This window comes from Panthera pardus, unplaced genomic scaffold, assembly GCF_024362965.1.
Source record: "Panthera pardus isolate Hobbes unplaced genomic scaffold, ASM2436296v1 HiC_scaffold_17, whole genome shotgun sequence".
NCBI lineage: Eukaryota > Metazoa > Chordata > Mammalia > Carnivora > Felidae > Panthera > Panthera pardus.
Window position 1 is genome coordinate 77,919,222 of NW_026526732.1, and position 19,896 is coordinate 77,939,117.

At 41.4% G+C, this 19,896-nt stretch overlaps 1 protein-coding gene across 2 annotated transcripts; it reads left to right on the forward strand.

The window, feature by feature from the left end:
- The first annotated feature begins 12,802 nt into the window (after nt 1–12,802).
- On the forward strand, nt 12,803–19,763 carry TENT5A (terminal nucleotidyltransferase 5A). Of its 2 annotated transcripts, none has more exons than XM_019442721.2 (3): nt 12,803–13,161; nt 13,344–13,893; nt 14,999–19,763. In XM_019442721.2, exons 1-3 carry the CDS (start codon nt 13,142–13,144, stop codon nt 15,773–15,775), a joined length of 1,347 nt encoding a protein of 448 aa, XP_019298266.1. In that variant the 5' UTR covers nt 12,803–13,141; the 3' UTR covers nt 15,776–19,763. The 2 variants fall into 2 exon arrangements, with proteins under 2 accessions (XP_019298266.1, XP_019298267.1); XM_019442722.2 differs by having other exon boundaries at nt 12,803–13,106.
- The last annotated feature ends 133 nt before the right edge of the window (nt 19,764–19,896 follow it).

Consider the following 19,896-nt stretch of genomic DNA (forward strand, 5'->3'; position numbering starts at 1 on the left):
ATATATTTCACAGATATTGCTGGCTAAGACTACTAAAATCATTGTGTGATCCTAAAAGGTTGTGACCCACAGATTGGAAAACAGTAATCCAAGCCAGTATCATCATTTGTCCAGATACCTGCAGTAGCCTATTAACTGGTTTCTCTTTTTTCCACTTTTTTCTCTTCGATTCCCTATTCCATATAGTAGTAAGAAAGACCTCAAAAGGTAAATTAGATCATGGTACTCCCCTGCTCAAAGCCTTTAGTGGCTTCTTACACTTATATTAAAAGCCAAACTCCTCACAGTGGCTTTTATGATCTAGCCCTTTACTTTTTCCACAGAATGATCTTCTGTATTTTCTCCCTTCTTCAATATGCCTTGGCCCCACAGAACTTGTTTCAGTTCCTCTAGGACACCAAATCCTTGCCTTTCTGGGTACAAGCTGTTCCCTCTGCCAGAAACCCTCTTTTCCCAACTTCTCATGGCTAGCTGGTGCTTGTCCGTTAGATCTTGCCTTATTTTCTCTACAGGGAAGCTTTCTGGACACTCCAGATGAAGTAAGTCATTCCTTACTATCTATTTCAGCCTATTGTTTAAAAATTTACCACAACTGCAGAAATGCAGAAAAAACATGGCAGCTAGAGAACGTTGGCCAAGTACCAAGCAGGTTGGGGTGGTGGGAAAAAGACCCAGAGCAGGAGATTGCACATTTTTAAGGGCTAGGTTGTATTCGTCTTAAAATCAGGAACTTGGACTTTGGAAATGTGACTTCATGTGAAGCATCTTTTCTGTTATTACTGCCTTTTAATTTTTGTTTAGTATTGAATCACATTACATTTTAAAATGCTACATGTCACTGTTTCACTAAGAAGAATGAAGAAAAGGAAGGCTGTGACTACATGTAAGTCAACAAATTAAAGAGAGGCTGTCTGGTGACAGAGGTAGAGTGAGAGGCCCTAGAGAAAGGCAGTGCTCAGGTACAAGGGTCAGAGGCTGCTGGTGGGGTCAGCTCCTGCCAGTTGAGGGTTATTCTTGACTCAGAACTTATTTACAGGGTTTTATATGCTGTTTTTAATAAGAACGATATTTCTATCCTTGAAATATCTTCCCTAACTTTGGAGACCCTTCCTGTTATGGAAATCATGAATAACTTGCCAGATGTTTTTGAGTAGTCCTGTTGAAGGGGCACTATAACCCTCTTTGTCCTAGGGATTGAAAGTCCCTATTTCTATCCCAGCAGTTCCAAGTCTACAAGCAGATATTTGTACATGGTATAACCCTTCACCAGCAGCCACTTGGGAGGATGGGAATGCAGGATATACCTGCTTTTGAGTTTTTGAGTTCAGGTGGTACTTGGAATCAACTAAATTTCCCTGGGCCTCCAAGTGGATGCCCTGAAAAAGGATTCCCTGAAGGCTGAGACTATCATTTGAACCCCCAGGGGCCTGGTGCTTAGAAGTACCACCTGGTCCCTGGACTCTCCCTCTGCCACTGATGGTTTCCATTTTTAAGAATTAGGTTCCACTCCAGATCTTGGGAAGAGTTAGCTTACAAGGCACCAGGCATGCACTAAGGTATATTTATATGTATTTTCTCATTTAATATTGCCCAGCCTGCTCTCCCAGCCTGGCCCTGTATCACATTCTTCTGTCTATTCCTTTTCACCTCAGTACTAGGGGACCATTTCCCCAAAGCTATGATATGAATGTACATGTTCTGAGGGTGTTATGATACATGTCTTTCCAGTCCCCCATAATTCCTCAACAAAGATTTGTGATAATATTTTACTCACCCCACTTCTCCTCCTAGGCTCAACCTTGAAGAGAGTTCACCATGGCCCACATGAAGCATGGGATGCTTTTAAAGAGACTAGCTCTAAGTTCTAATAGAAAGATTCTATGTCAAGAAGTAGGGGAAAAATATCCATCCCTAGGGTTCCTGCATCCAACTCTCAACCACTTCACTTGAGAATAATCTACTCAGCTGTTTCCATGTTAGCCATTGACTTTCCCAACCAATAAATAATAAGGAAGATGTGCATTAACCAAGGCAGCCTTGCCATAAGGTTAAAAGAACCTGGAAAGATGATCTCCAGTGCTTCTGGACCTTTGGAACAAATCCAGTTTCTTCCTGGGCCAAGTTTCTTTGAATTACAATTTATTAAAAACAAAATGAACTGGCTATTTTGGGCTAGAGTTTGAGGTATTACCTAAATCCTGATTGAAATGGCTTGTGAAGTTCTTTAGGAACAGCCTTTTCTTGTTTTCTTTCTTTCTTCATTGTTTTTGTTTTGTTTAAAATAATTATCTTATTCTTGAATAATGTAATAGATAAGAGCTGCAGGAAACCATTGGAAGTTCAACATCATTTATGGGATTGTGAGGATAATCCATTGACAGTGAGAGCAATAACAAGATAACAGACTTCAACTGGCAAGAAACAGCAGATCACTGCCTGCAGGGGATGACCAAGTCAGAAATTTGACTGTTTCCTGTGTTCGGATAATGTAATCTAACACAATTGTTGAACCAACTTATGCTATAATGATATTATATTTGAAATGTTCTACTTAATTGTAATCAAAGTCCAATTTCCTAGTGCAATTAAATACAGTAAAATATATTGTAGGGATTTATTAGTCAAAATTGACTAAAAACAAAAACAAACAAAATGTGGCATTAGTCCCAAATGAAAGCAAGCTGGACTGAGGTCAAAGAAGAAGAAAACCATACAAATAGGTAAGAAGTCACAGTCAGAGACTTAAAACTGTTTAAAACTACAATGCTCTTTAGTGAGACATCACATTTGTCCACAGACTTTGAGAGAATAACTTACATTTCAGTTTTATAAAACTGATTATTTATATTCAGCACTTTTAAAAAAATTTTTTAATGTTTATTTTTGAGAGAGAGAGCGCACGTGCACAAGTGGGGGAGGAGCAGAGAGAGAGAGAGAGGGAGACACAGAATCTAAATCAGACTCCAGGCTCTGAGCTGTCAGCACAGAGACCGACACAGAGCTCGAACTCATGAGCTGCAAGATCATGAGCTGAGCCAAAGTGGGACGCTTAACTGACTGAGCCACCCAGGCACCGTTTTAGTCTGTACTTTCAACTAAATGTACAAAAGCCTTTAATTTTAAGTGGGAGAGTATGAAGATATCTCTGTGGGTTTGTGAATATTGAATTAAATCCCCTGTATTTCATTTCTATTATACCTTAACAATGGCTAATATGAAATGTCATTGTCAGAGGAAAATAAACTGAAGGAGGAATCTGAATCCTCTACAGTAGATGGATGACCATGCATCTTAGATTTTTTGAAGAACTAAACAGATTTAAAATATATAGTCCTTTTGTCCTCATAAGTTTATTAGTATTTTTATACCACGTAATTTAATTTTTGATTTGAGCACACAGTCATAATGCTTAAATGTTCTAAGAATAAGAACTCAAATTTTAGTCAAAACATTTATTAGTACAGAAATTAAGGGGGCTGGCTCACTCAGTAGAGCATGTGATTTTTTTTTTTAAGACAAATATTGTATGATTTCACTTGATATCAAGTACTAGAATCAGCAAATTTAGTTTTATTTTTTAATGTTTATTTATTTAGTTTTTGAGAGAGAAAGAGCAAGCCAGGGAGGGGCAGAGAAAGAGAGGGAGAGAGAAATCCCAAGCAGGCTCTGCACTGTCAGTGAGAAGCCTGGCACGGGGCTTGAACTCACAAACCAAGACATCATAACCTGAGCCAAAACCAAGAGTCAGAAGTTCAACCAACTGAGCGACCCAGGCTCCCTGAGCATGTGACTCTCAATCTCAGGGTCATGAGTTCAAGCTCCACACTGGGTGTGCAGTCAAAAAATAAGAATTTGAGTAAGTAGTAACATAACATCCTCATCAAAGTAAATGGTATATTTTTAATTTTGTATTACATGTATGAAGGCATAATTTGAAATCTCAAATTGATTAGTCTTCATACCCTACTTGATATAAAACAGAAAAGTGGTCGAAGCTTCTGAAGGATTCCCAGAAGTGTTAAAAAGCAAATAAAAGGGAGAAAAGTTAAATCCCCCATAAAATCCTATCAATCATATATAACTAGGGGTTCAGAAAAATTAGTCATCAAATGATCATAAAACTGGAAACTTAGTTTCATAATAGCATTGAGGATATTTATTAAAACTTTAAAGTTGACCACATTTCAACTGAAAACATCCTCCTAAGTAGAGTATTTTTTACTACAGACACACAGAATATATTTAGACCATTTAATCTAGATTATTTGCCAGTTGAATTTCAGATAGTCATAGTGATCAAAACTAAGGATTCATAAAAGGTAGCTTCATAGTGGCTGATAGCACTAGACTGATTCAATAGCCATGCATCTGTATTAACGAATAGGATATGAGAAAGGATGAGTGAAGGAATAGTCAAGGGAAAAAAATCAGGGGAGATATAAAACCTGTGTACACACACTCTCACCTCCCAGTGCAGCTGCATTGAACGTCCTTCCCTCTCACTGGAACTCAGAGATATGAGTGTACTACATTAGGACCGGAGGGTTGCTGAGTTTAGGCTACCCACGTTTGAGTGCAGCATAAAGTGCAGTTTGTAGAACCTCTGGTTAATTTGATCAATACAGGCATTCAAATTGGTCTTTAATTAAATATAGAAGACAACTGAAATTTCCATTTTGCCCTATTAAAAACAAAAACTTTAGCCAGATATCTGGCTGTTTAATATCATGTAGATAAAACATCTAAATAATTAGCTTGTTTTTCAATTTTTTAGTCCAAATGTTTGCTATCTTTAGACAGAAAGTGGATTATGAGTTAGTCATGATAACTCAATTTCTTTGATTTATGAAGAAAGTGTGACTCAAAATAAGACCTATCCAATAAGCAAAGGGTAATTTGGTGTCAGAAATATTTTGAAGTCATCTCTTCTTGTTGTCTAGAGTAATAACATACAAAATAGAATACATTGCAATGTACTATATAAACATGACACATTTTAAAGTAAAATATAATAGTTATTATTTAAGAGATTTTTAAAAATGTTTTATTTATTTTTCAGACGGAGACAGAGCATGAGCGGGGGAGGGGCAGAGACAGAGGGAGACACAGAATCACAACAGGCTCTGGGCTCTGAGCTGTCAGCACAGAGCCCGACATGGGGCTCAAACCCACAAATCTTGAGATCATGACCTGAGCCGAAGTTGGACACTTAACCAACTGAGCCACCCAGGCGCCCCAAATATAATAGTTATTATTAATGTATTTTTATTATTGTTGATTTTATTTTTTTAAATAATGAATTTAAAATATGGACATACTACTCTGAGTATGAAATGGACTCACCTTGCAGGTATTTCCAGTGCTTAGCAGTGTAAAAGGCACCTGTGTCACTTCTGAGTATGCTGACCTCCTTGACAAGTCCTGTAACCCACAGAAGGACACTGATGATGTTCAAAGAAATGTAAGGAAAAGAGGAAGACAACCAGACAGGTCACAAGTGCTTGCATGAAGCATTTATTTTTTAACACACAGCAAAGCCATACATTCTGAACTACCCTTCATATAGAACTCATGTTAAATAGATGGGAGCAGGATGTGGCAGCCAAATTAATGCCAGTTAAGAAAAAATAAATGTTTTTAGAATTTTAATGGAAACCAGGGATGATATGGGGACAATGAATCCCAGGCACCATATATTTTTTTCCTCTTTTAATATGCTATCTTTCTGCTAAGAAAAATTAAGAATGTCACTTGCTTTATGCTAAACACTTACTCACTTCATTGAGTAATTACAAATTTCAAAACCTGGAGGGCAGTTCTTTTATTGCCCTTCAGAGATATCTTACTTATCTAAACTGTGGCTACTTAATCATGTGTTAGTCCAAACTCCGTTTTAATCCCTAGCACCCCTGCTGGAGTTGTGGCTTATAAGAAACCAATCTTCTCCAGTCAGAAGCTTCTGTTTCAAATGTCAATAACTGTGATAGCTCTTCTTTTCTTCCCCCTACACTTTCTCAAGCAATGCCTAATTCCATCATCTTGAAGCCTTTCTTCTTATTAGGGAATTAAACTTGAATCTATTTTATCCCACGTTGCTAGAGTAAGTTTAGGTGTCTTGGTGTTCCCCCACCTCCTGCAGAGACTCTGCAGCTAGTTTTCTCACTCATATTTCACCTAAGAAACCCAGGACTTTCAAGTCAGATTTCTATTCCTAGAGTCCAGTTTGCACAGTTTAAAAAAAAAAAACCTGTCTCTTAAAAATGATCATGATTCTAGTAGCTTTAAGAAAACATTTTGTGTGTCATTTGTTGTGTTCAGTTTCTCACACTTTCGAAGACAGTGTGTTTTTTGATTAGTAATTTCTCCCAAACATCAAGATAACATTAATTATATTATTTAAATTGTAATTTCTTTCTTTGGCAGCAGAAAATTTTGAGGTAAGGGATGAAGTTAGTAGGAAAAGACTTTAGAACATAGTGATGCCCGAAATACTTAAAAAAAACAAATTATCTCAAACAAGGAGGTATTACTGAATTAATGTATGGTCTATGCATATGAGTAAATATACCTTCTAAAGCTGCTACAAATTCATATGGTAGTTATGCAATTTCTGATTTTGGCATATCAAAATGGTGCTAGCAAAGTAGGTATATAGTATTTTTAAATATCTCTAAAATGCTGAAAGCTCATATAAAAGAAATCAACTGTCAAACTGTTAACATAGGTCCAAGTTAAGAACTGAATGGAAAAAATATCAGAATGAACTAGCTATACCCATAGAAGACGGTCTTTTTTTTCCCTACAATGTACACAGATATTGTTGACCAGATTCCTTTTTATTTTTATTAAAAACATTTTTTTATGTTTATTTATTTTTGAGAGAGAGACAGAGCATGAGTCAGGGAGGGAGAGAGAGAGGGAGACAGAATCTGAAACAGGCTCCAGGCTCTAAATGGTCAGCACAGAGCCTGACGCAGGGCTCAAACCCACAAGCCATGAGATCATGACCTGAGCAGAAGTCGGACCCTTAACTGACTGAGCCAACCAGGCACCCCGACCAAATTCCTTTTTAAAAAGAAAGATAATTTATTATATTTCCCTCCTTGGACCCTTCTCAAAGCTTCACCAGCACCACAAGTAAACATTAACATTTTCTTCTGAGAAGTTAAACATTCTTCTAGTACAAACTTACAGAAGGAAAAACTCATAATACAAATGTTACTTTAGAGAATAAGGGTTTATTCATTGTTTGGTAGTTTTTGAAAATATATGTGTATTTCTAGTTTACAGTTTGCCAAATGAATGCAACTTTTGTATGTCTCTTGTTTGGAGTAAGGAAAATGTCTGGCCCGGGACTTACAACATTGATTTAAACGGCAAGCATTTCACTGCGATGTCAAAACAGGAAGAACTTATGGCATAATTAGCACTGATAGTAGAACAAGAAAATACTGGCTAGTCTTTCTGATGAAGAACTCTATTAAAGGACAATCTATATCAATTGTGATTTTAGGAGTGATGATGTACATCTGTTCACCACATTTTGCTGCTTGCATATTGCATTTCCTAAGCTCACTGATCCATGACAGTGTATAAAATTATTTTTATGAGGTCACAGACTTCAAATAAACATCCTTAAAAATAACACCTAGGAAATTACATTTACAAGATGCTTAAGAGTAGAGCAGTGATGCTTTCATAAGACATTCACAAGTGTGAACATAGTCTACACAAATGACCCTCTGTGTAGAGGATGCCTTCAAACTGAACTGATCATTTAAATCCATTAACACAGATGTAAGATTATACAGTGTGGCCAAGAGAAAGGAGTGCTGGCCTATGATTGATAGTAACTAATAACTTTATAAACTTGGGGAAAATCACCTAGCCTTTCTTCTTTTCTAAAATGAGGATGGCACATTGATCAGAATAATTTTGAAGATAAAATTACATGTTATAGAATAAAAAGGGTTGAAAGGTTTAAAACTACAAAAGTTAACCTGTTGCTTGCTAACAAGTATATAAGTAATAAAAAGTTGAGCTGCTATTCCCAAACTAATCTGTAAGTTTTATGGCTTAGGATATTTCTGGGCTTAAATAGGCCCTGAATAAAAAACATTTATTATTTCCCTGAAGAAACATGGGGAAAGCCATTCACAGCACCATTTCCCTGGGAAAACAGGTAATGTAGGTTCCCAAGTGAGTTTTAGTTTTTACATGAAGCACTCTGATTAGCTGCTGCTCTACTAACACCAGACAGCAGGGAAATCTCCAGTTTACTCTGCAATGTAGACAGGTGCATATGTATGCTTGGAAGAGGATGTCTTTCTGTCCCTTAGTGGCTTCAGGAATCACTGGGATTTGCCCTATGAAGGCAGTGTATCCAAAGAGGTGAGAGGAGGGGGTGGCTAAAATTCCTCACACTGCCACTGCTCTGCCTGGACTGCAAGGTGTTTCCACAGGGTTATGTCACTTTTTGTGGAAGGGATCAAAGAGCAGAAGCAGTGGAAGGGAGAAAACCAATAGAGAGTATGGAGAGGGCTGATATGGAAAGATTAAGAATACGACAAGAATATGGGGAGAGACTGGTTATAGGGCTGAGGGACAGAGAAGTAGTAGTCTTAACAGTAGTTTTCTGGGCTCTTCTCTCTCCTTCTGGGTATGAGCTTGGGGGAATCATGTATTTGTCTTCTTCCTATCTTCTAAGAATGGTTTTCGAAGATAGGAAGCAGACAAGGCAAAATGGGAAAGGTATTATCACTGCTACATGAATTTGGGGGCAGACTCAAACCTCACACTATGTTTCAGTGTGTACAGAGTTACTTGTAAGCTCTGTAAGGCTGCCAGCTTGCTAGCTCTCCACTGCCATAGTCAGGTCACTAGTGACTGTGGAAGAAACTCTCAGCCCATTTAGGCCACTCTGCATTTTGGCAGTTGCTTCAAGACAAAACATCTTATTTCTCAACGTTGTGTCCAATCTGAATGTCCAGTACTTTGAAAGGAGCAGAGTGGAGTTCCAATCAGTTTTAAGTCTATAAGGTAAATGAGAAGACAGGGACAAGGCAGACTCACAGAATGAAAGGAACTAGGAGAGGAGGCACACGTGTGGGTCTGCACCAAGGCTCTGCCACTTTTCACAGTTATTCAACCATCCTCTGCTTTATTTTCCCTACCTGAAAAATGGGTATGCAACATGTAAAGTTTTGAGATTTGCAGAAGGCTTAAAAGAAGATAATGTATATGAAATACTGAGGACACTGCCTGGCACATTGTAACAAACTCAATAATGATAACTATTATCAAGACCAAAATTGAATTTTTTCTTTTCTTATCATTAGACTGATCGTTACTGTCACTTTTAAACCAAGATCAGCTAACTACAAGTGTTTTCAAAAGTATATGTAAAGGTTTCTTTTAAGAATTTCAGATAGGGATTCATAGCATTTTATTGTCGTAGATTTTTTTTTTTTTCGTTTTAAATGGGGGACGGTAAATTATTTACCAAGTAGGTTCAGAAGCTGAAGGCTGGGGGAAAAAAAGCAACTCTGAACCTAAATTTAAACTAAGAGTGTTGAACTATGTTTAAAGACCTCTAAGTTATGAATATATTTGGAAAGTACAGATTTTCTCATGTGATAATTATTTTGGTTATCCAGAAAAAAATAAATGCTTGCAATTGCAAAATTTGCAAATTCGTGGAAGGATGAACATTTTTTCCCCCAGAATGTAAATATTATCTCAGTTTGAAGACAAGGAGAAGACAAACAGAAAACAACAGATGCTTTCATTCAACAGTACCTATAGAGTGGCCACTATGAATCAGGCACATATGAATCCAGTCAAAGCCTCACCAAGTACTTCCAAAAACAAGCTATCCAGATGTCCTAGTACAGGCGGTAGCAAGGTCTAGATTATGGAAATATGGAAGGTTGCTGTGAGAGGGGAATCCAACTGGGGAGTGGGAAATACTTTGATAAAGGCTTAAGGAAGTGTCAGCCACAAAGCCCTGGCAGCTTCGGAAAAGGGCACTTACCCACTGCTACTAAAATTCCTCTTTTCCTCAGTGCGGGGTCTCATGCATAGCAGGCCTCCTATGTCTGGCCTCAAACTCTACTTCTGCCTCTCAGCCATGCCGTCTACTCTTTGAAAAGGCCATGGAGCAGCTGGGCAGAGATGGGCAGCCTCTGATTGGGAGAGGATCCTCACTTAAAGAACTGGACTGCAGTGGCTGTTGTCAGGACAGTGCAAAGTGTGGCTGAGTCCTTGTGTCAGGCTTATGTGGACAACTTGGTAAAACGCACATTCCTTTAGCCCCACGGAACAAAATCCTGGGCATGCCTGAAGTACAGGTGCTTACAGCTCTGAGACTTGTTTTTATTTTTTTTTCCTTCACTTTTTAGACATAGGATTAAAATAAAGCATAAAGTAATAGCAGCAGGGTTAAACCCTTGTTTTTTGGTGCGCTGTACCTAATGCATGATTTACCCCTTTGGCCATATTTTTAGAAGGGGCAGAATTCACACTGGCCTTTGAAAGTAACGTTTTTAACAGGTCTTTTTTTTTTTTTTTTTTTTTTAAGTATTTTTGCTGTTTGTACTTAAGTCTTGGGTTCCAATGAGAAGGTACAGGTAAACTACAAATAATCCTGTTCTTGGAAATGACTAAACAGCACTCACACACAGTCAAATGGGTTGGGTGCAGGGTCTGGCCCAATCAGGTATTAGCCATGAAACTTGGGCAAGTCTCTTTATCTCTCAGTTGCTCTGTTTCTAAATCCCTCGGACATAGAATACCTTCTTTCTAAATTGAAGATTTAATGAAGTTTTTAGGTGTAAAGCCCTGAGTAGAGCCTAGAGGCGCTCAATAAATTCCTGGAACCCCACAAACTTTATCCAAATGCACCACCAATCTCATCCCTTCCACCATGGCAGTCTATAATCCTTTCTCAAACATTCTCTAAGGCTCTCTTTCCTTTATTGATAATGCCTGTCTCCTTACTCAGCTATAGAAGTGAAGTCCACCTTTTAAGATTCAGTCCAAATGATACCTCTCTTCTGGTCTTCTCTCCCAGTCCTCCTGATCCTAGTTAGCACATACTTCTCCCACGATGCAGGTAAGGCTGAACCATAATTACATGCTTGTCTGTCATGCCGGCTAGACTGTGTGAAGTGTAGTCATTCTCACATCCTCAGCACTTAGCTTCGTGCGTGGCACGTAATAACCGGTCAAACCATAAATATACACATATGTAATTTTTCTGAATGCCTGGATAGAATGGATTCACGTGTGGAAGGCTGAACAAGGGAATATACGTCCTTTAGGGAGGCAATGGGCCTGGGAGAATTGTGTGGTGGTCCTAACGTTCCTTCCCCAACCCCCTCTACAGTGCTAGGCTGGACACTGAAGGATAATGGCTTCTAAGGTGCAGTCGGTTTCTGCGCTTTGGGACACGGCTCCGCAGGGCACCGGCAGGGGGCGGCGTTGCCACGCATCTGGGTGCTCCGCGGGTAACCGTCCTCTCCCCGCCCCCACCCCCTCGCCGAGGGCGCGCAGCTTGGGCGAGTAGGACCCAGCTCCCTCAAATCTCGCGGGGCGGACTGTTCTTCCTCCCATGCCAGGCGCCCGAGATTGTGCAGGGTCCAGGGAGAGCCTTCATCTTCTCCAGCATGTTCCCCTTTGCCCTACCTCAGTCTCCCGCAGTCTTTGCATGAAGTAGTTAGTTTGGAAACAGCGTGCGGCCGGAATAGATGGCCACAAGAAAGGAAGCTTTCTAGCAAACTCGGTGGTGAGCGCGTGTGGGAGTAACCATTACACTACTTTCGCACTGCCAAAGTGACTGAAGCAGGTTCGAAAAACTCATCTTTTAGACTCGACCTGTCACATTTTGTGCAAAACTAGACAATTTCACATTGACATCTGTATTCACTTTAGAAAGGCAAACCTTAGCTTGGAACGAACGCGCTTCGCTTCCTCTGTCCGCGGGAGAACGCGCCGCGGTGCGTCCGGGCGCGCGCAGTAGCTCTTTGCGCGACACAGCGGCGGCGCGCTCTCCGCGCCGCACCCCGGGCCCGCGCCGTCCTCGGCTATTGGCCGCTCGCCCGCCCAGCCGCCCGACCCGCCGGGGCGTCCGCTCGGTGACGCGCGCTGGCCCACGCCGCGCTCCCGGCCGCCCGGAGCGGCTCGTGCGCACGAGTTGGACGCAACCTCGCGGCTCCGCCCCCGCGTCTCCTCGGGCTTGCCCGGAGCTCCCAGGCACTTCCCGAGGTTTCGAGAATCGAAACACAGTTAGCAAGCCCTTCCCCTCACTCGCGGAGACTGATTTGCATGGACGAGTGGGCTCAATAGTTCACACCGAGACAGTGTTTCTTGATTAAAAAAAACGGTCTAGCTTTATACCGATACACTGTTTAAGCGGGAGGTCGTGAGGAACCTCTGGAGCCCCATTATTAAGCTATAAGGACGCGCTGAATCAGAGAATTTTATGTTTGGCGACTTTCTGCACTTGCGTGATTTTACTCGTGATTCAGTTTTTAGGGCCACTTACAACTCTTGAGGCATTTTCAGGGTCTTCCCGTTGAGGAAAAAAAGAATAGAGAGGCTTAGGCGCGAAAGACCGTCTCTAAGTTAAGTATATGTACAAATACACGGACATATACGTGTACGTACAAATAGCTACCGGCCTCGCGCTCTACGGACTTCTTGCCGCGCCGCTCAGCCAGTCTCGGTCCGCAGGGCGGGCGGGGGCGGCACCCTATGCAGATGAAGAGGGTGTGGCGAGCGCGCAGCGCCTGGGCCCCGGAAGCGCAGAAAGGCCTGGTATAAAAAAAGTAGTGAAGACATTTCCCCGCACAACTGCTAAAGCTCCAGAGACTGTAGCGTGTGCGGCGGCGACGGCGGCAGCTGGAGCCGCCACCTCCGGGACCACCGCAGCTGAGGCGACAGCGGCGCGGGCGGGGGCGAGGGGCGGGAGTGGCCAGCGCAGGCGGCGGGGTCTAGGAAGGACTAAGTGGCTCGCCGCTGCCGGGAGCGCACTCGCTGCTCCTAGAAGTGTTGCCGCCTCGCGGTTCCTCGCTCGCTGCGCTCCTCGAAGGGGCGGCCGCCTCCAGGTGACACAGAAGGGACTCCCGCTTGCACTTTCCAGATGCATCAGAGATACTTTTGGTGCGGGGCTTCTCTGCGGGGCGCGGCGCGCGGCTGGGGACCGCGGGAGTCTGGGGAGGGAGAGTCTCCCAGAAGCCCTCGAGCCTACGGAGGGACCGGGGAGGGGGCGCGCTTTTTCCTTTTTGGGCCCCTGTCCGGTGCCGCGAGTCCTCACCGCCCTCCTTCCCCCTTTTGGCTTTTAGGACTGACCAGGGCCAAGTGGCGTTCGGAGGGCACTTCATGGCGGAAGGCGAAGCGTACTTTGCCATGGCCGAGGACGAGCTGACCGGCGGCGCTTACATCCCCCTGGGCGGCGACTTCGGCGGCGGTGGCGGCGGCGACTTCGGCGGGCACTGCTTGGACTATTGCGAAAGCCCCACGGCGCACTGCAACGTGCTAAACTGGGAGCAAGTGCAGCGGCTGGACGGCATCCTGAGCGAGACCATCCCGATCCACGGGCGCGGCAACTTCCCGACGCTCGAGCTGCAGCCGAGCCTGATCGTGAAGGTGGTGCGGCGGCGCCTGGCCGAGAAGCGCATCGGCGTCCGCGACGTGCGCCTCAACGGCTCGGCCGCCAGCCACGTTCTGCACCAGGACAGCGGCCTGGGCTACAAGGACCTGGACCTCATCTTCTGCGCCGACCTGCGCGGGGAAGAGGAGTTTCAGACTGTGAAGGACGTCGTGCTGGACTGCCTGTTGGACTTCTTACCCGAAGGGGTGAACAAAGAGAAGATCACACCACTCACCCTCAAGGTAAAGCCACCCGAACTGGGTTTGGGTCCTCGCCCGGACCGGGCTGGGGTGCGGCGGGCAGAGGGGCGTCCGTTTGATGCCACAGACCCGCGGCCGTGACGGGTTTGGGCATGCTTCTATATTTGTTTTGTTTTGTTTTGTTTTGTTTTGTTTTTAATGAGTAAACTAAGGTGCATGGACGATATTGAATGTTTTAGTTCACTTGGTTCTTCAGCGCCACTACTCTTCTGCTTCCTCCTCTGTTCTCCCTTCTCTTCCTTATTTTTTTTTTTTAACTCTTGGCTTTCCTTGCTTCAGTCTTGTCCAGAGTAGATTGATTAAGTGAAAGAATGAAATGATATGTCACTTTTTTGAGTCATTTTACGATCTAGTCTTTGGGGAAAGAGCAGTCTGAAGCAGAATGGAGTCAGTGGGCTTATTGGTGTATTGGAAAATGTGATGAGATTTCCCAGCTGCATGAGGCTGACTCGGTGTGTGAAGGATATGTGTGGTGCTTCTCCTGGTCGGTTCACGTGTGAGGGATATTGTGGGAACCCCCCCCCCACCCCCACACTTTGGTTCAAAGCGTGTTTTATACAATTAAAATTGCATGAGGAATTAGCCTCCCAGAATGTCCTAATTTAGTTCATATTGGGTTTCAGAGTACCCCTGGAGGGACAAGATTCTGGTCGCATCAGTTTCCTTAGGGGAAGTACAACTGGGTTGACTAGGGACAAGGGTAAGGGGCAGACCAACCTTCCACTGTATGCCCTTCTGTCTTTCGAGTATTGTGTGGATGTTGTGTGAATATTGTATCTATAAGACCATTTTCAAAAAATAACATTTCAGAAGTCAGACATGACAACAGAACCTCTTAGTACTGTGCTACGTCTGCCAAAAGCCTCAAACTATTACTTCTAGTTTCTTTCCCAGACGGTAAAACCACTCGTTAAATGCGTTTTTTTCTGCTTTCAGAGGACTGTTTAAGCCTGTAGGTAGTGTTTTGCTGAAACTTGACAAAACAAAAGGGAAGGAGCAAAATAATTTTCAACTGTGAAGAAGATGTATTTATCTACTTATTATTTTTTCTAGGTCTTCTCATCTTGTTTTATCTTTTAAATTGTAGGAAGCTTATGTGCAGAAAATGGTTAAAGTGTGCAATGACTCTGACCGATGGAGTCTTATATCCTTGTCAAACAACAGTGGCAAAAATGTGGAACTGAAATTTGTGGATTCCCTCCGGAGGCAGTTTGAATTTAGTGTAGATTCTTTTCAAATCAAATTAGACTCTCTTCTCCTCTTTTATGAATGTTCAGAGAACCCAATGACTGAAACATTTCACCCCACAATAATTGGTGAGAGCGTCTATGGTGATTTCCATGAAGCCTTTGATCATCTTTGTAACAAGATCATTGCCACCCGGAACCCAGAGGAAATCAGAGGGGGCGGCCTGCTTAAGTACTGCAATCTATTAGTGAGGGGCTTTAGGCCTGCCTCTGATGAAATCAAGACCCTTCAGAGGTATATGTGTTCCAGGTTTTTCATCGACTTCTCAGACATTGGAGAGCAGCAAAGAAAACTGGAGTCCTATCTGCAGAACCACTTCGTGGGATTGGAAGACCGCAAGTATGACTATCTCATGACCCTTCATGGAGTGGTGAATGAGAGTACGGTGTGCCTGATGGGACATGAAAGAAGACAGACTTTAAACCTTATCACTATGCTGGCTATCCGGGTGCTAGCTGACCAAAATGTCATCCCTAATGTGGCTAATGTCACTTGCTATTACCAGCCAGCCCCCTATGTAGCAGATGCCAACTTTAGCAATTACTACATCGCCCAGGTCCAGCCAGTATTCACGTGCCAGCAACAGACATACTCCACTTGGCTACCCTGCAATTAAGAATCATTTAAAAGTGTCCTGTGGGGAAGCTGTTTCAGACAAGATAGGGAAAATAAATTCACAAATAAAAAGGCTGAGTGACGCAGCCCTGATTAAAGATGTGTTTTGTGCAATGATGATCTGCTCCTGGTTTTAAGCTTGGCAAAGCTTGTGGATCTCTTCATAAATATGGGAGCTTGATCTCAAAACCACCCTCCTCACCCACCAACCCTCTCACCTGTTCCTCCTACCCAATTGGATTCTATCTTGAAACAAAAAGACCTGTCATTAAAAGCAACCAGGTTCTCTTAAAATGACAAGGGAAAAAAAATGCTTGATGACAATATGGGTTTGCAGTACCTGCTCCCATAGCTTTGCCATAGGGGGAAAAAATGGAGGGTTTCTTATAGCATGGAATTCACAAAAGGGAAAATGCAGAGGAAAAAAAGGTCTTACCCCAACCTAGTTTTCAATTCAGAAGTTCAGATAGTAACAATAATGGAAGAATAAAGGGTACTCCAACGTTGGGATTACTATCTGAGACTTTTAGCAAGTGCTTTCTGTGGAACCATTCTATTACACTAACAGAAACAGCTTGCTCCTAATGAACAGTAGTAGGTTGGTGCAGCTCTCATAACAAACAGCAGAACTTACGATGACACAATCCATTATTTCCAGCTGCATGCATAGCTTGCATTTTTAAAATGTGAAAATGCAAGCAAAAACAGCTGTAACAAAGAAAGTATGCTCAAGGACCAAAGATTTAACAGATAAAAATACCCAAGTAGAAGAGATATAGTAGAATATATAAAGAGTTACTATATTTGTTACACACCAATAAACATCAAAGTGCCTGTTGCCTTCTGAAAATTTGAAGTGGAAAAATTTTATGGTTTAATGATTATTTTATTTTATCAGGGACTCAAGAAGAAAATAAAACAACATATAAGCTTGTGAATGGTGGAGGAAATGCCCTATTTTTTCTTGGCAAATACTTGTATAAAGTTAACGTTGGTGTGATATTATCATAGGTACATGTGTATGTATGTGTATATTATGTGTATATATATATATATACATCATATATGTATATATATATACACACAGTACATTGACTATGGTCTAGAATAATGTAGCAAATAGAAAATGTTTAAATACTGTGTGCTTTTATGTTTTCAACAGGATGACATGAGACGTGGGCATATTGCAGTGATGAATTAAAACCCACATCTAGAAAATTAAAGCAAATGAAGGAGGAAAACAAGTAATATATTTGATAGGAAGAGCAGAGAGTATACATTTTTAGTGAGTGTGTTTTTGTTTTTTTTTTTTCCTTTTATTGTGAGCCATAGAATTCTACAAATGGGAGAATATTTGTTTGGCAGAGCACTCTTTTTGTACTGAACTGCCATTTTGACAGTAGGAACCCTTTTATTTTGTGTAATACTTGCATGCCTCCATGGTGTATAATCCAGTGGATCATGGATCAGTGATAGTCCATTTAAATCCCTGACTGCTAATAAAATTTCTGGTGATCTGAACACTACTTTATTAATATTTAAATGAATTTTTTAATGAATGCATTCTGCATTCCAGGACCACTAGAATTTAGTAAATGTGAAATTATCCTTTTTAAAGAGTATTTGCACAATTGCTTAAAATTTATATATGAGATATATATTATATATGAAATTTTATAAATTCATGCCAATATGAAACATCTTTGATCTGGTTATCACACTGCATTTAAATATTTAGTACTGTACTTAAAATTCAGTCACTTTGCATTGAATCAGATCCAACTTTATTATCTCTTTCCCAAGAGACCAGTTAAACCTTTGTGAAATGAACTGGCATCCCTATTTCAGTTCAGTGACAGCTAATCCTAAAACCATTCTTTCCCCCACCTCTTAATTCCTCTGGATGCTGGTCTCTGAAAATGCGTTTGTTAAAAACAAAGCTAACACATGCAAACCTTTCCTTTGTGTTGTGAAACAACCGCACAATTCCTCTCAACTCTAGTGGATGACTGCTTACTATGACAATTCCTCTGAAGAACCTACCATATTTTTGTCATCAAGTTCAAGAGGGATTGGGGAAGAAAATAGCATCATCCTATTGGCAGTGTCATTTGTTTGCTATCTAAGCATCACTCATGTTCAATTTTAGGTTAATCCATCTGAAACTACCTTTTGCACATCTTTCTTTGAAGCCTTAAGAGGAACTTGATGGGTCTGCTGTAGCAGCTTCCCTGTGAATTCTGTCTGAGCTGTAACAGCTACTGCACTGCCACTCACTGTTTCCTAGGGAACTCTTTCTTCTCCCATGTTGGCTCAGTCTCCCTCACTCCAGCCCTGGGTTTGAGAATTAATTTTGAATTTCCAGGCAATATTATTCCATTTGCAGATCAAGCCTGATACTTAACTGTCAGAAGCCAGAGCTCCGCCTGCTTACCTGTTTTGGATTTTCTATAAGAAAATGAAGGGAATATTCGGGAACATAGGAGCAGATGGTTATCTGTCTACTTCCTTCTTATCCTAACTATTGAGAAGTGAATCATCCACTGTATGAAAAAGAATCTGGAGATCTCTGGCTCTGCCATAGGAACAGTCTGCTGTTAATTTATGACACAGATTTCTTATTTGGAGGGGCCTTATTTGAAAATACTTTCCATTTATTTTCTGAAATATTTATGTCCTCTTGCTTTACTCCAGGGTTGGTAGCATAGTTGGAAGTGCCAACACCTGCCATTCAGATAGAACAGGCTGTGCTCAAGACAACCTTCAGCAGTTACTTTAAAACTTAGATAATTTATTTCTCTTTTGTATGTACTATAGTCTTGTGCATATGTAGTTGAACAAAACAGTGGAATAGATGTCTCTCTTTGTGGATGTGTAACCTAAGAGTTTGAATGTCTGGTGAGAGAGAGCCGTGTGTATAGGTCAGAGAAAAGAACAGCTCTCAACTCCTGATTAGTGCCTGTGATTTGCTTGCTTTTGTGTTTATCTGGCCTAGTGTGCTGTTAACTTTAAAACAGGAAGAAGTCTTGTCTTCTGGAGGCTCTTCTCACCTGTCCAGTTTGGCATGTCAGAGAAAATTTAACCTGTGACAGTGCCCTTTTAAAAAGTTGACTGGATTTGCAGTAAATCTGGTTGCCTCAAGAAGTCCTACATCAAGATGGACTTTTCCCTTCCTGACGTGGGGTCAGGTATCTGCTCACTTTGGTAGTGGGTGGACTATTTTAACGTGGCTCCAAATGATGCAAGGATGGAAGAATATCTGTGACCCAAGCCACGGAGGAAATGCAAAGAAAAGCAAACATACTGTTTTTGTCATCCCTTTCTGTTAGCGTATTGTTGATTGCTTCACTGTGCATAAAGTTGTTTTCAAAACAGTGCTTGTCAAATAAATATTGTGAACTATTTTGTAAATGAAATGTATTATGTTGAAAGCTGTCAGCAGTTCAAAAATAAGCTTTTTTTGTTGTTTGAAGACAACGTGTATTAGATGAAACCAAAAAGTAAAAAAAAAAAAATTACATATAGCACCTATTTGAATATATTCTTTCTTTAAGATTTCTTATAGCATAGCCTTTTCAGTGCCAAGAAAGAATCTCTGTGTAATATTTTGTTGTAATAATGGCTTGCTAACAAAATATATGGTTAAAAGTACAAAGGTGGAAGATGTCAAGGTAATTTGGCAAAATTTGCTGCAAATCCTTTTGCAGAATGGAGGAGGCTCTGCCCGCTGGCTGTCTCTCTCTCCGACCTCTACAACCATTGCCTGCTCTGAGATGTCCTATTGCAGCAAACTGCACCTTGGGTCACCCTTTGGAATATTTTGACTTTAGACTGTGTCACAGGCAGAAAAGGAGTTGATGGAGAATGGACTCTTAAAAACTGACATGTTTGAATCAGTGCTAGAGGGAACAGATTGTGAATTTTGTTTACAGCATCCAATATTTGGATTTTTTTTTTTCTTGTAAATAAAAAGAAGTTATTTTTTTCTATTGGTTTGTGTCTTTTGTCTTCAGTGTCTGTGCTGGCTAAAGACCATGTCCTCTGAATACCAACTCGATTCCATGAGAAAAGACAAGGCAATATTGGGAGAAGACTAGCCCTCAGCAAATTTTTGGTTAGAGC